This window comes from Plectrocnemia conspersa, unplaced genomic scaffold, assembly GCF_051122295.1.
Source record: "Plectrocnemia conspersa isolate PC_06_02 unplaced genomic scaffold, ASM5112229v1 ptg000001l, whole genome shotgun sequence".
In the NCBI taxonomy this organism is placed as follows: Eukaryota; Metazoa; Arthropoda; class Insecta; order Trichoptera; family Polycentropodidae; genus Plectrocnemia; species Plectrocnemia conspersa.
The window spans coordinates 15,166,710-15,180,435 of record NW_028277165.1 but is presented as its reverse complement, the minus strand read 5'-3'; the positions used below and the strand labels follow the sequence as shown (position 1 = coordinate 15,180,435).

Genomic DNA, 13,726 nt, shown 5'->3' with positions numbered 1-13,726 from the left:
TCGGTTAAACAATCAATAAATAAATCGACTGCGGTTACAGAAACGATGTTTTCACACAAAATTACGTATTTCGCGTATCGCCTATTGTATGGCGGCAATGATGCAAAAATCTAAGATCAGTATGGCGCAACTCGAGCAATACTTTCACAGCAAATTAAATATTGTCACCGACAAGTTATTGTGCATAAAAGTAAATTAAAACGGTTACAAAATTCTGTGCCTGTATTTTTCATGACAAAACACGGATTGTTTACGCGCGTTTTTATAGATAACAGATATGATTTATATAGATAGTATAGTTTTATCGAGACAGTCATGATCATGATATCCATATTTCGTTGATATTGATAATAACAAATTAATTAGTCAATACATATTTTCAACACATTTATTAGTTAACGTCAATATGTTAACCCACACTGTGACAGTTTTTCGCACGAAACCACTCAATAACTCGGTTATTAAAAGAAGTGAATACCATAAATATCTATAAATAGTTAAAAAAAAAAACGAAGCTCAAATTTTAAAACCTATAATATTTTTTGAAAAGACAGCGACGCTGTGTTAATTATTGTTCCCTTAACGCAATTTTATAAATTAATCCTTTTTTGTTTATTCTCAAGTATAGCAAGAATAATAAGTAAGCTAAGTTAAGCTTGTAATATCAAGACCTGAAATTATAATATATAATCACAATACTCTATATATTTATTAGGTATAAAGAAGCTCTCCTTACATACCCTGGGAAATCAACGTAGCGATTTCTCGGAATTGACGATAAAAGCTGCGATTTACATACAAGATTACACCGAATATTCTTTTGCTAAAAAGATACGATAATCTGATTTATATGTAAAATTACACAACATTACTTTTCTAGCTCGCAGTTTTTTTTTTGTTATAATAATAAAAAAATCAAGTGTTAATATTTGCAAAAAATACGTCTCTTTCCGCTAAAAGCTTTTCGGTTAAAAGAGGGAGATAAGGACGAAAATTTTATTGTACTGCAATGTTGGGATTTCGGTAATCTGTTTGACTAATATTTATTATTTAAAAGCTTTACACATCTGATCATAACTATTAGTTATTTTTTATATAGCGTTAATTACCTACCCGCTAAGCACGTAATCACGAATTTCCTGCCCCAATAAATAGCGATAAAATAAAGAGGTGAAACATTAAAAAATATTATAACATACTAAATTAGACGAAATAAATCCACCACACCAGCGACAAAAGTTGTCGCATTAACATGATTTAAACCCTTAAAACTACAGGCTGATCCAATTCGAATTTCCTATGTTGGCAACGCTGTAAATCAGACAAATGTCAATAATCACGCATTTAAAATATCAAATGTTATTTTGAAAGTACTCTTTGACATAATAGAAGACATGATCTTAATAGACAATATAAAACAGAGCGTCTGACTAACATAGAAGAAAAAAATTAAGCTTGTTCTTGGACTTGGCGATAACAGAAGCGTTATATGAAATTGCTGTAGCATTGGCGAAAAAAAAGAAAACATTTTCTGACGGGAAAGAAATTTTTAAGCCTTGTCTTCAAATGTTTGTACGCCATCTTGAAAATAAAGGTATTTCTATATCAAGGCAGACAGTTACGAGACGTATAGAGGAACTCTCTCAGTATGAACCTCAACAACAGGAATACCTTGTTCATTATTGTACTTTCTTTTCCCTAGCTTTGCATGAATCAACGGACATACATATGTGATGTTGCCCAGTTAAACATATTTATAAGGGGAATTGATGGTAATTGTAATGTCTTTGAAAAACTTTAAAAAAACTGTCATTGAACAGATAAATGTACAATGCCAGCGTATTAAGAAAATGGATTACTACTGCCATATAGATGAGTTGACAAGTGCGAAATCTCTAAAAATAAATGATTATCCATAGTATCCTTGAATAATTTGAAGAAATGCTAAACAATATTTAATTTTATACTTTCTCTCAGCGAATTACAACCGAAAGTTCCTAAGGGCTTCCTCTGATCAACATCATTAATTACATAAATTACAATACAAATATTTCGGTAAGACTTTTTCGCAAAATCCAAATAGAGTTTCGTGTAAAAAAACATGTAGTAAGAAATATCTTATAATATTATTCAACGTTTCAACGTCAGTTTATGGCGGATATGAGCTAACGACAGACAGCGAACTCTCGCTTTCCGTTGACCTCAGATAACGATAATAACCATGAATCGTAGATAATCGACTAATTATATTAGATAACGGTCAAAGTGAGTCATCGTCGCTGACACTCAGTGTGACGCTTTAACGACGGTAAGTACTCACCGAGTCGCAGTTCTCCGAAGTTGCCGCTGCCGATCTTCTTGCCGACGCGAAAGTTCGGCCCCACCATGAGCACCCTCGTAGAACTGCTGCTGACGGAGGAGTGCCTTGAGGTGTGCATGGCGCCCCCAGCGGCGGTGGCACCACCGCGGCCGCCGCCCCTGCAACAATAACACATTCAATATAACAACAACAGTACATAAATGGTATAAAAATATAACATTCCGACGGCTTTCGCTGGAGCACGCGCGCGTGTAAAACACGACAAACTTACGGTAACATCTTGTGACTCATATTGGTCATATACGAAGCGAATAGATAAGGATGCACCATCGTCAAAAAAATATTACGTACGATGTCGCGCGTAGTAATACCTACGCGACTACCGACATATTGATCGGACTTCGACTAAACCAAATATCGACGTAGAGATAGCATCGCAGGCGATGCTTAAAATACTTAATTACGCGCGTTTATGCAAACGATCGGCACTGCAAATAATTTGAAGTAAATTTTATAACATTTCTGAATCGTTGGACATATTTGTGCTCGAGGAAAACACGCTTTAATAATATCCACATACGAAACGATTATTTTAACGATGAGATCATCTCTTCAGCATTACACGCTAATGAAAATGTTTAAAATAAGTGAATCACACTAGTATTACCTAGAAACCACAACAATAATGTTATGAAACTGATACCAAGATAATATTACTAAATGATCATGAAATTTCATAACCATTGTAGTACATAGTTTCATGATTATAGGAGGTAGCTTTAATAAGTATTGTTCCTCGCTTTAAACAATATGTTCTATCTAGGATTTTCATCTGAAATGAATTTTGAAAAAGTCACGTAATAATAATAGTAAAAAAATCTTATAGTCAGATCTCTAACGTTTACAACACGTAGTAAGCCTTTCTAAAAATATTATATTATACATTAAGTAAAAAAGTTTTCTTATCTAACGTAGCCGATCGTTCACACTAGAACGGACATGGAAAGAATTTATTTTAAGTTTCGAAAAGTGAGAATTTTTTGCGATATCACTCCACTTCTAAAAAGGCAATAATTCACGAATCAATAAATCGTCCCGTAGCTGATTTCGTACTGAACCTTGAAGAACGTTCTCGCGAACTTGAAATCTTAAATGCTGAATATTTTGCACGTCTTGCAAAGGTTATAAAATCGTAAATGTTTATAATAATATAAAATTATTAATATCAATAAAGAAATTATGATAACATTGTTCAAATATTATGTATACATATAGAAATAAATAATCAGTTTATGTAAGTCTAAGACCCTACTATATATGTATGTATAATAAATGTAACCAAACCAGGAAGAAACTTTAAAGGGATGCAAGTGATTGGGTTATGACACAACTCTCAACAATTTTCGAGAAATTGACTTTAGTAAGTGATGTGATACCGAACATAAAACAGTATTCTATATGTATAGCAACCGAATTTACAGCTTTTCGAGAATATGTTTATATTATTAGTTATAGAACGGAAAAAATATAAACTTTAGAATCACTATACTTCGTTTCATTTAACAGAGTCACTTTGAGGCTTATCTCGTATTTCACAACGGTATTTCATTGGTCCGCTTGGACCGAGCAAAGTTGTCATATACGTTCTACTTCATTGTTATTCCTATACTCGCAACGCATGGACGTCATCAAATTGTTTTCGCTATACATACGTAAATGATAACGATTGATAAATTATTGATTTTGATAGCTTATAACTTCCACTATTTCAACAAAAAAAAATATAGTAATATTTCTCTAAATTTGTTCAAAATATATAAAGGATTAATGATAAGTATATCGAAGTATTTAGTACACCCAAAGTTGTCACCTCTTTCTTACTTATGAATATTGACAAAATAGATAGACCTCAAAGCGACTCTGTTAAAAGAAACGTAGTATAGTTCAAGAGTTATATTTTACCGACTCATAGAATGCAAGCATAATACAAAATAAGATATGTCCACTCGCTTATGAATACGCCCGATACTGTATTGATGGCACAATAAACGCAACACTCCTTAACCTATTTTTTCGGTGTTTCAATATTGGAACATTTTGTTTTTTATCCCCACTCCAATATGCATAATCCAATATAAGTTGAGATTGCATCAATCGAGAGCTAGTAAGCGTCTGGTGCATTCTTTTTTTTCAGATTTAATCCTGTCGAATTGAGTAGTGGTTTTTTATAAGCATCATTTACGTTCAACAAGAATTGTCATCTGACAAGTTAGTTTAGTCATCTTTGTAACACAGTTTTTATATATGTATTTACAATATTTATTAAAAATTATTGTGAATGAGCGATAAGGACATGCTGACCGCATGCTCTTATCTCTTACTCACTCTCGTCACTTTACACCCGAGCGATCGAGATGGAACGTATCTCACCGACCGCGCCTGATGTGTATGTATATTATATTTACATTACTTTATGTTTGTACACTTCTTTATAAAATTGATTGAATTTAAACAAACATTTTTAATTATTTTACTTTTGTAACTTATAACTCATTGTATTTCCAGTGTTCCAATTTCGGAAAATCTCGAAAAACTATAAAATCAATACAAATCTAAAAACAATGTTTCGTTGTGTCATATATCATTATAATTTATTGAAAATTTCCTATATTTTAAGGAAAAAAGATTAGGCAATAATGGGACATGGCGATGTCGTGCTGTATAAATTAAATATAAACAAAGTGACACAAAAATCAAGATTAAAATTTATTATTTAATTTGTTAATGAACTTATAATTTTATTATATTGAAGCAGCCTGCTCCGACTGTTTTCCATCAAGCGTACCCTTTCTCACAAACAAATGTCATAACAACAAAAAACGGAGACTAAACGGTAACAATTAACGAAAACAACTCTTCACAAAACATCCCTCAAACTTCTACACCAAACATTTAACGATTCACAGCACGAAATTTACCAAATAATAATCTTAATTTCAAAATTGCACGACAAAGTATCCACACGTAAAACATACTATACTTCCTTTGGCGGATGTGTTAGTATTCTCTCGCGTGTGCAATAGTACATTTACATATGGAGACAAGGTGAATTTTCCCTAAAAAATACAAACTTTATTTACGATCTAAAAAAGGAAACGATCTCGTAAAAAGTGGCAGTAGATCGACAAACAAATAAAAGAGAAACTTCACATACATTCTCGCTTCTGAAAACAATTAACTTGTCTTATCCTATCCAGCGTCAAAGGTCATTCATACATAACTTTTCCGAGCACCTAAAACACACTCGTGTAGTAATAGTTAACTGAGTTTGCGGTCGACGCCCAAAACATTAACCGGCTTTTCCATTCCGCACACGTTTTGAACGCACACACTTCTGACCAAAATTCGCATACAAGGTCGCCAAAGAAAATCTAATTAATTATTCATCTCGAATCGGTACATATATATTCTGTAAAATTTGACAAGCAACGCGTTTTGCGCGCATTTGTCTTCGAAAATGACCACAGAATCAATTACATACACACTCGTACATTAGCATCTTCAAAGTCACGTCTGAGAAAACGTTAAGCATGTGCATCACGTACAGAAAAGTCGACTCACGGTTACGGTCTCCGTATGTAAGATGTCATACAAGTTTACATGTGGTATGTATTTATTTTTAAGACATATTCCCTTGGCGACGCTTATTGTTGTTGGAGCATACTTTTATATAAATTTCATTAAATTGGTGGTATGCGAACATACCCAGTGTACCCCAACAGGAAAAATGTTAAACATAGAGGGACGAACAAAGGAAACACGCAGGGTCGTTGCTCGTATTCTGTTTAACATGTGCCGCGTTTCAACGTCAATGTGTGTAGTGACATTTTTCAATGCGACCATATGTATTGTACGTACAAATGATATACGCATGTCTGGTGTAGATGAGTTGTACTGTAAATTGTAATCGCCGATTGTAGGAAGGAAGAAGCGCGTGAAAACCAAAAACGCGTACAATCGGAAATCTGGCTGTTGAAAGCGAACACATCGATATCAAAGTGAATATAAAGCAGTAAATTAACTTCATTGATCATATACACAATATTTGAAAAATTCCCGTCGGAAATTTAATGGAGAAAGGTACAAAAATATATGCATATATTCACTACACAATGAACACATAATTCAACTTGAAAAGTAGTATTTAAATCCTATTATAAATATTGGAAACTATTGTATTTCATAAAAAAAAACTCAGACGTATGCTTTAAAAACGATAAATCGATTATGGCGCATGGTAGCAATTATTAAAATAACATTGCAACCACTGAAAAACGACGAAAACCTAAACCAACGGCGAATAAACATTGAATGTTCAAGTAATATAAAATAACAACTAATATAACTAATCTGATAATACAAGTATAATAAGAACACTAAAAAATAGTGTTACATAGGCATACATACACCTCTATACTATATTTGCGTTAACATAGTCAGTTCGAGAACTATCCATTATGTAACATAATACTTGAACACTATTAATTTTATTGTTTTATAGAAATATGAGAAATAACACATTTTTTAAGATAATGTCATATATAATATACATATATTTGCGTTAACACAGTCAGTTTGAGAGTAATCCATTTCATCATTATTCATAATTGAAAAATAGATGTCAAGTTTGGGTTTACACCCCTACTATTAGTTCTAAAGCACACGATACGGATATACGTTCGATACAATTAACATTAGATACGTTTATCGAACGTATATCCGTATCGTGTGCTTTAAAGCTAATAGTAGGTGCGTAAACCCAAGCTTGCCATCTCTTTCTCAATTATAAATAATGATGAAATGGATAACTTTCGAACTGACTGTGTTAACGCAAATATAGTATAGCAAAATATATGTATATTATACTCTGAACTAAGAATGACATTATCTTAAAAAATGTGTTTTTTCTCATATTTCTATAAAACAATAAAATTGACAATTATTTATTAAGAAATGTGTTACATACACGCAGTTTGAGAATCTGCGAACGCATTGACTTTGTCGCAATTTTTATTGATGCGCATCAGTTCAAGAATGACAGAAAAATATGTCTATGTAAATATATATATATATTGATTAATGTTAGCACAATACAAAAGAAATAAATAGCATAATTAATAAATTGACGGGATAAAAATTTAATTTGTTTACATTACATAAACCTAATGAACGATAATAATTGGTTTACGATATTTAAAACAAATACACAAAATGAACCTCGAAATGCAAAGTAAGCCTCTGATGTGTAATTAAATATCAGAATATGCTCGAAGCTTTTAGTGAAAATTGTAAACAAACTCGACATAATGAACAAAATAACTAGTAATTAATATTTGACTTATAAATTGATATTTAACCCTGATAACTTTCATACATTTATCATTATTACATCATACTAAATTGTTATAGAAAAATGTTTAAATTTTATAGATACTCAAATTGTAGATCTTCCACAGTTAACGCCTCCATCGCAAACTCCATTCAAAAACAGGCACTGAACTTTTAGAACGTTAATACAACGATAAATTCTTCAAATAACACTAATCACTTATTTTAAACTCCATAAATTAACACTTTTCCGATCGGTCAACACTCAATAATGACAATGAACAGTTTGAGCCGATTGAATCGAGTCTCTTGGCAAGTTCTTCGACTGTTGGTGTAGTATTTTCATCAAGGGCGACAATTAACAGGTCATCGACGAATTCCATAATGAATTTCTTGTACCGCGTCCTCACGTACAAATTCTAATATATATTGTATAACAAATATGAATCGTTAAAAAAATGTCCGTTGGTCGGTCGATTTTTGTACACCTATTTTATATGATTTATCAAACTGAAGACCCTTTTACTCTCGCGTTATGCTACATAATACATATTGTATTTTTTCACGACGGAAATTGATACAAAAGTAGCACTCCAATATATAAAACAAACGAGACAAAACAGCGATGGAAACGCCTGCTTTTTGTTTACTTTTTCTAACATTACAGAGATGGATGTTCATGTACAACCGTACCGTTCAACGATCGTTAACAAGCTCGTACTATTTACATACATCGTGTTTATTTTATCCAGGAAATAAAATTCCATGTAATATGCTTAGCATAATATTTTGACATAATAATGTTGTTCTTTAAAAAAACATTAGTACAAATACAAATTATATTACAGGTAGATCGATTTGGAGTTATGTTCGACTACTCGACTAGTAAGAGTTATAAAAGCAGATTAACAAAATTTAGTTTTCAAAGAATATTCGTGAATGAAAAATCAAATTTTTATTTAGATATATTAAGATATATTCAAACCAGCTACTTAAACTCACAGCAGTTTTTTTTAAATCTAGCCAGTAATTATTTATTTATGCTTATATCTATAATAAATCCACACGTATAATTTTACTTTGCTTTAACAATAGAGCGGGGGAAATGATTGCTTATGAATGAATATAATTTTTTTTAATTTTCTATCTTATCTAAGATAGTTTTCATAGTTTTTACTCAAGAAAGAATATCATTGGTGTTTCGCTATACGAAGTATCCTATGGATTCGAGAACATGTTATACAAATTAATTTATTCGAGTTGGTTGAATAGTAACATAATACAAAATCGACAAAATACTTATGGCTTAAAATTAAGAACACCAGAAAAAATATTAGTAAAATTTGGTTTAATTATTCGATAACTCGTCTACAAAGATTTATTCTAATATTGTCTTGACTAATCGTAGTATTTTTTTCCGAATATACTATTCTTAATGCGAATTTGGCGAACATATTATTCGACAAACCCAATTTGAGTAAAAAAAAAAACAGAATCAAAAATAATTATTATAAAATTAATATTAGGATACAAGGGGGATGTGGAGGTTAAGTTAACGTTTTAAATGCGGTAATATTATCATTTCACTACACTTGCAGGAAAAAAAGTATAATTTACGAGTAATGAGTATTTTAAAATACGGAATAATATGGAAAAATGCGACAATGGGACGAATTACTACACTCATGTGAGCCATTATCAAAATGAGACTTGCCCCCTTTTTCCCATGACGTCTTGGATGAATGGCCATAAACGATACGATCGGGAAATTCTGCCAACATTGATTGCTTTGCACCTTAGGGATACACACAAACATCGATTTAGGGAATAATATATTTAATTATATTACACGGTGAACAATGCATACTACATTCATGATCATATGATCTGAATAAGTAACATTAAATCCTCAACTCCACCGATGCGGGACGAGCGACGCAACGATACCAGTTTCAATATCAGACATTCAACATTTCCAACACGTAACGTTTCCGTCGCACTTTGGAAGTAATATTGAAGTCTAGTAAAACGTTTCAGACACCCCTTGCCATTTATTCTTTACTCAGAGCTGATCTCAAAAACATATTTATTCACCACGTATTGAATATATTTGGATTGTTATTAGAAGATAATGATAATAAATAAATAAATCTATTCTACGACTAATTAATATATTATGGACACTGACCGTGCTCCAACGCAACGGAACGTTAATCTTTGATGTATGGAATTGTATTTTTCGTAACAGAAACGTTGAATATCTGATGAAAACAAGACCATGCACACACGACAGGGAACGATATGTGTCGCTGCCACTTCCCGCATCGGTGTGCCCGCGACTTGATACTCAATAGCGAAGGTGTAACTGTAGTTCAAGATGTACAAAGAGAGGATAAAATGTATATTTATATACATAAAAAAACGCCCCCGACTTATCCTCTTTTTTTCAACGTACTACATAACGCGGATCGATCGCGAGGGTTTGCGCGTAGCATTATCATATACCGCGAAATACCGCCACCGCCACCACCTCTTCGGCAGTAATTAAATTTCGCCTATTCGCACTAGCCATTGAAATTTCGCCGGCCTCGAACCGCAGAACGCGACATCATTACGCACGAGCCGCGATAGTAAAAGTGACGTGGCTCGCGACCGACGGCCGCGGTGCAACAAAAAGCCGAGCGAAATCAAAAGCACAGGTGCCTCTAGCCGGCCGGTGCGGAGGGTGGTGGGGGAGAGGTTTTTTCGTTAACCGCTTAAGTGGCCCATGCGGTATATTATACGAAGGCAGCTAAGGCTTATAATGAAAGTCAAGGTTCGTCGGATCGTTAAGATAGACCCAAGTAGCCAAAGTAAAAAGTTGTAAAAATGTACTTCAAAAACTGATGTTTCACATAAAACCACATATAGCTATATCCTTCATCCTTTATTACCAATTCAACATGAAAGTAACATTTTCTTTAATATCATGATGTACTTGTTCAACTTTTCAAGTTTATTTTATATTATAGAACTAGTATAAAAACACAAATTTACACCATTATTAAGATAAGATTCATAAAAAATATAATAAATCAAATTTCGACCAAAACATGACAGGAATGTAGGAATGATATAAAGGCAAGATCAACTGCGTGAATAGTCCTCATTCGCAGCAACGTTGTGCTTGCAGTGTGTTTAAAACGGACGTGTCGATTCCTAATTCCTGTAAGTGCCAAAATAATTAAATGATAAACTGCTGCTGAAAAGCTTGGCCAACTTGGCAAAGACACTATGATAAAGTAACGTCCATGATGAAAAAGAGTTGTCATAGATGAACTCGTTCAGAGATCAGAAACGAGCTTTTAAAACAGACGGGAATAATAAAACTCGTTTCAGGCCAGTAAAAATAATAAAAGTGGTGTTCTGGTATTCTGAAGTCGATCAATAAAACTTATACTTTGAGTGTTTACTTTTAGATTATTCCTCGTACTTATATGAATTATTTGTGTGCGCAATATTTACCCGATCAATTTCAATAAAACATTAAGATGTATACACATTAAATTTATTTCTGAAAACTTTTGGTATAAATACAACCTTAAATATTTTTGAATTATTTATAAACTGTATAGTATTATTGTATAATATTATTGTACATGCGTTAAAACATAAGAATATACATCAGATGTATACTTGGAAACTGTACCATTTTTGTACGCATCAGAAAGGAAAAGCATTATTAAATTAAGGCAGCAAAATTATTATTTTTATTAAAGTATATGTCTATTTTTTCTGAAGAACCGTCTTCCGAACTATAATATGTCTACATATATCAAATATGCCTTCTTGAACTAATCAACTACCAACACAGTTCGTTAGTATATATGTACATCCACTAACGATCAAAAGTTTAAGACCAGAACCTGCAACGACGTTCATAGTCGCGAATCCACCTGTATTCATAACAACTATTAAAAATATTGTTACCCAATTAAAGAATACACTTTTTTGTATTATCCATAATAATAAAACTATAGCATATTTTTTAGACTCGCCCTTTCTTATTTTACTTTTAATTTTTTATCTATGGACATTCAATTATGTGTATTCTAACCTATACCAATCACAATCTAGAAAACCGTTAGCGAAAAAATGAGTCCTGACTGCATTGTGCCAAATATAAAGCAAAGTGGAAGTTGTGTTATGGTGTGGAGTTGTTTCTCAGCAGCGGGAGTTGAAAATCTCGTGAAAATTTAAAGCAGTTTTAGAATAGCAAGTGCTACCCTATGTGCAGACATTTAAACATGCCAGATTTTATTTTCCAACAGGACAACGCTCCCAAACACTCTAAACTGAGGTTTCTACAAATAAAAGAAGAAAAAGGAATATTAAAAAATATGATTTGTCCACACCAATCGCCAGATTTAAATCTAATCAAGCTTTTAGGGGATGAGCTTGATCAAAAAATTAGCCAGCACTCATTAAATTCCCAAAAAGTGTTAAGGAAACAATTACAGAGTGGCTAGGCTAACATATCAACCACTACGTTGAAAAAGTTAGTTATTAGAATGGCAAGTATAGTTAAAGCCGTTTTTAATTGAAAAGGTAATTATTTTTTTTTGTTTTAAAAGTACTATTTAAAATTTTAAGTTTAATGGTAAATGTGTAGTTGAACTTTTATATAATATTGTTTAATATTATTATTTATCTAATTTATATCAACAAAAAATAATTTGGTCTTAAACTTTTGACTGGTAGTGTACGTACATACATTTTAGTCATAGTCATTTTTGATCTGATTACCTCTTGAAAATAGACATTCTCAAAATTAAAACGAATGAAATTCTACACAGACAAGAGGTAATCAGATCAAAAATGACTATGACTATGCCATTCAAGTTTGAAATTTAGATAAGGTTTATGTACTATAATCGGTGACTAATAACTAGACCGTAACACACTATTTCATATGTATCATAACTATCAAGATAATTATTAAAACAATAAGAATAAGTGTGTGACAACAAATGACAGTTGCTCTTATCACATTACCTAGTTAGTTTATTGATTTTTGTATTGTAATTTTTTTACAAGCACGCTATACGAGTATACTTAATTAAACAAATACATCTCGTTGGTAATACCATTTCAGCTTACCGCTAACAGTCGATTGTGAAGGCACACTAAAAATATCATAAATAGTGTTAGATTTAAATAATTTCATATTTTTTAACAATTTATTTTTTATTGTTATAATAAATCACCGGCTTTTTTTGAGATTTTTTTCTAAAGACGCATGCTACTTAATTTACGGTTAGTTATTTTTTTGTCATATAATTAGCATACATACATATGTACGTAGAAACAAGTAGTTTTATTTCAGATTTTTTATATCCCTCTACAAAAACCTCGATTAATTTATCAAAGAAAAACTTTAATTGAAAGATTTTCGAATGATGAATCTACTTAAAAGTTTGCAAAAGAGAGTTAGGAGTTCAAACGAAATTTTATGAAAAAGTAAACTTGATTTGAGTGCAGCCTTACTGGTTTTAATCAAAAGTATTCTAAAGGAATACAAATATTATAGAAAGTTATTTGTGAATATAAAAAAACAAATTTAAATGATATCGTTAGAAATATTTAAAATACTCTATATTATATAAAATCGCATTAGTGCGGATAATCGAAAGTTTCTCGAAATTGTATTAATTCATCATAAAGTCATCAAAGGCAAAGTTCAATGAGAAAACTTCGAGGCAAATATTCACGACTACTATTGCGAACATTTTACATACGAGTGTAATTATAGTACATTAAAAAATCGAAAATGTTCGTGACTCGTCGGTTTACGTCCTGAATCAGTATTTTTACAGCACCCTACATGCAGTGTTCCACGAAATGAAAATAATGGGTTAACGTCAATTTTTGTCCTTCCATGCAACTTTACTCAAAAAAGTATTGGTGAATTTCACTTGTGCAAAATGTTATTTATAAATTGTAAACCGTTATTTATATCATTAACCTTTTTACACAATA

At 31.9% G+C, this 13,726-nt stretch overlaps 1 protein-coding gene across 9 annotated transcripts in view; it reads right to left on the bottom strand.

Annotated features, from left to right (window-relative positions):
• The window catches only part of gish (casein kinase I gish), a 61,492-nt gene that overhangs the window by 34,748 nt on the left and 13,018 nt on the right, over positions 1–13,726 (bottom strand). For 7 of the 9 annotated variants that reach the window (XM_088199561.1, XM_088199586.1, XM_088199623.1 and 4 more), the window contains one exon: positions 2,321–2,478. In XM_088199561.1, the coding sequence (XP_088055687.1) occupies positions 2,321–2,478 (158 nt within the window). Of the gene's footprint in view, positions 1–2,320; positions 2,479–10,213; positions 10,380–13,726 lie in introns of those variants that run through there. The other 2 variants (XM_088199615.1, XM_088199607.1) reach the window with 2 other exon arrangements.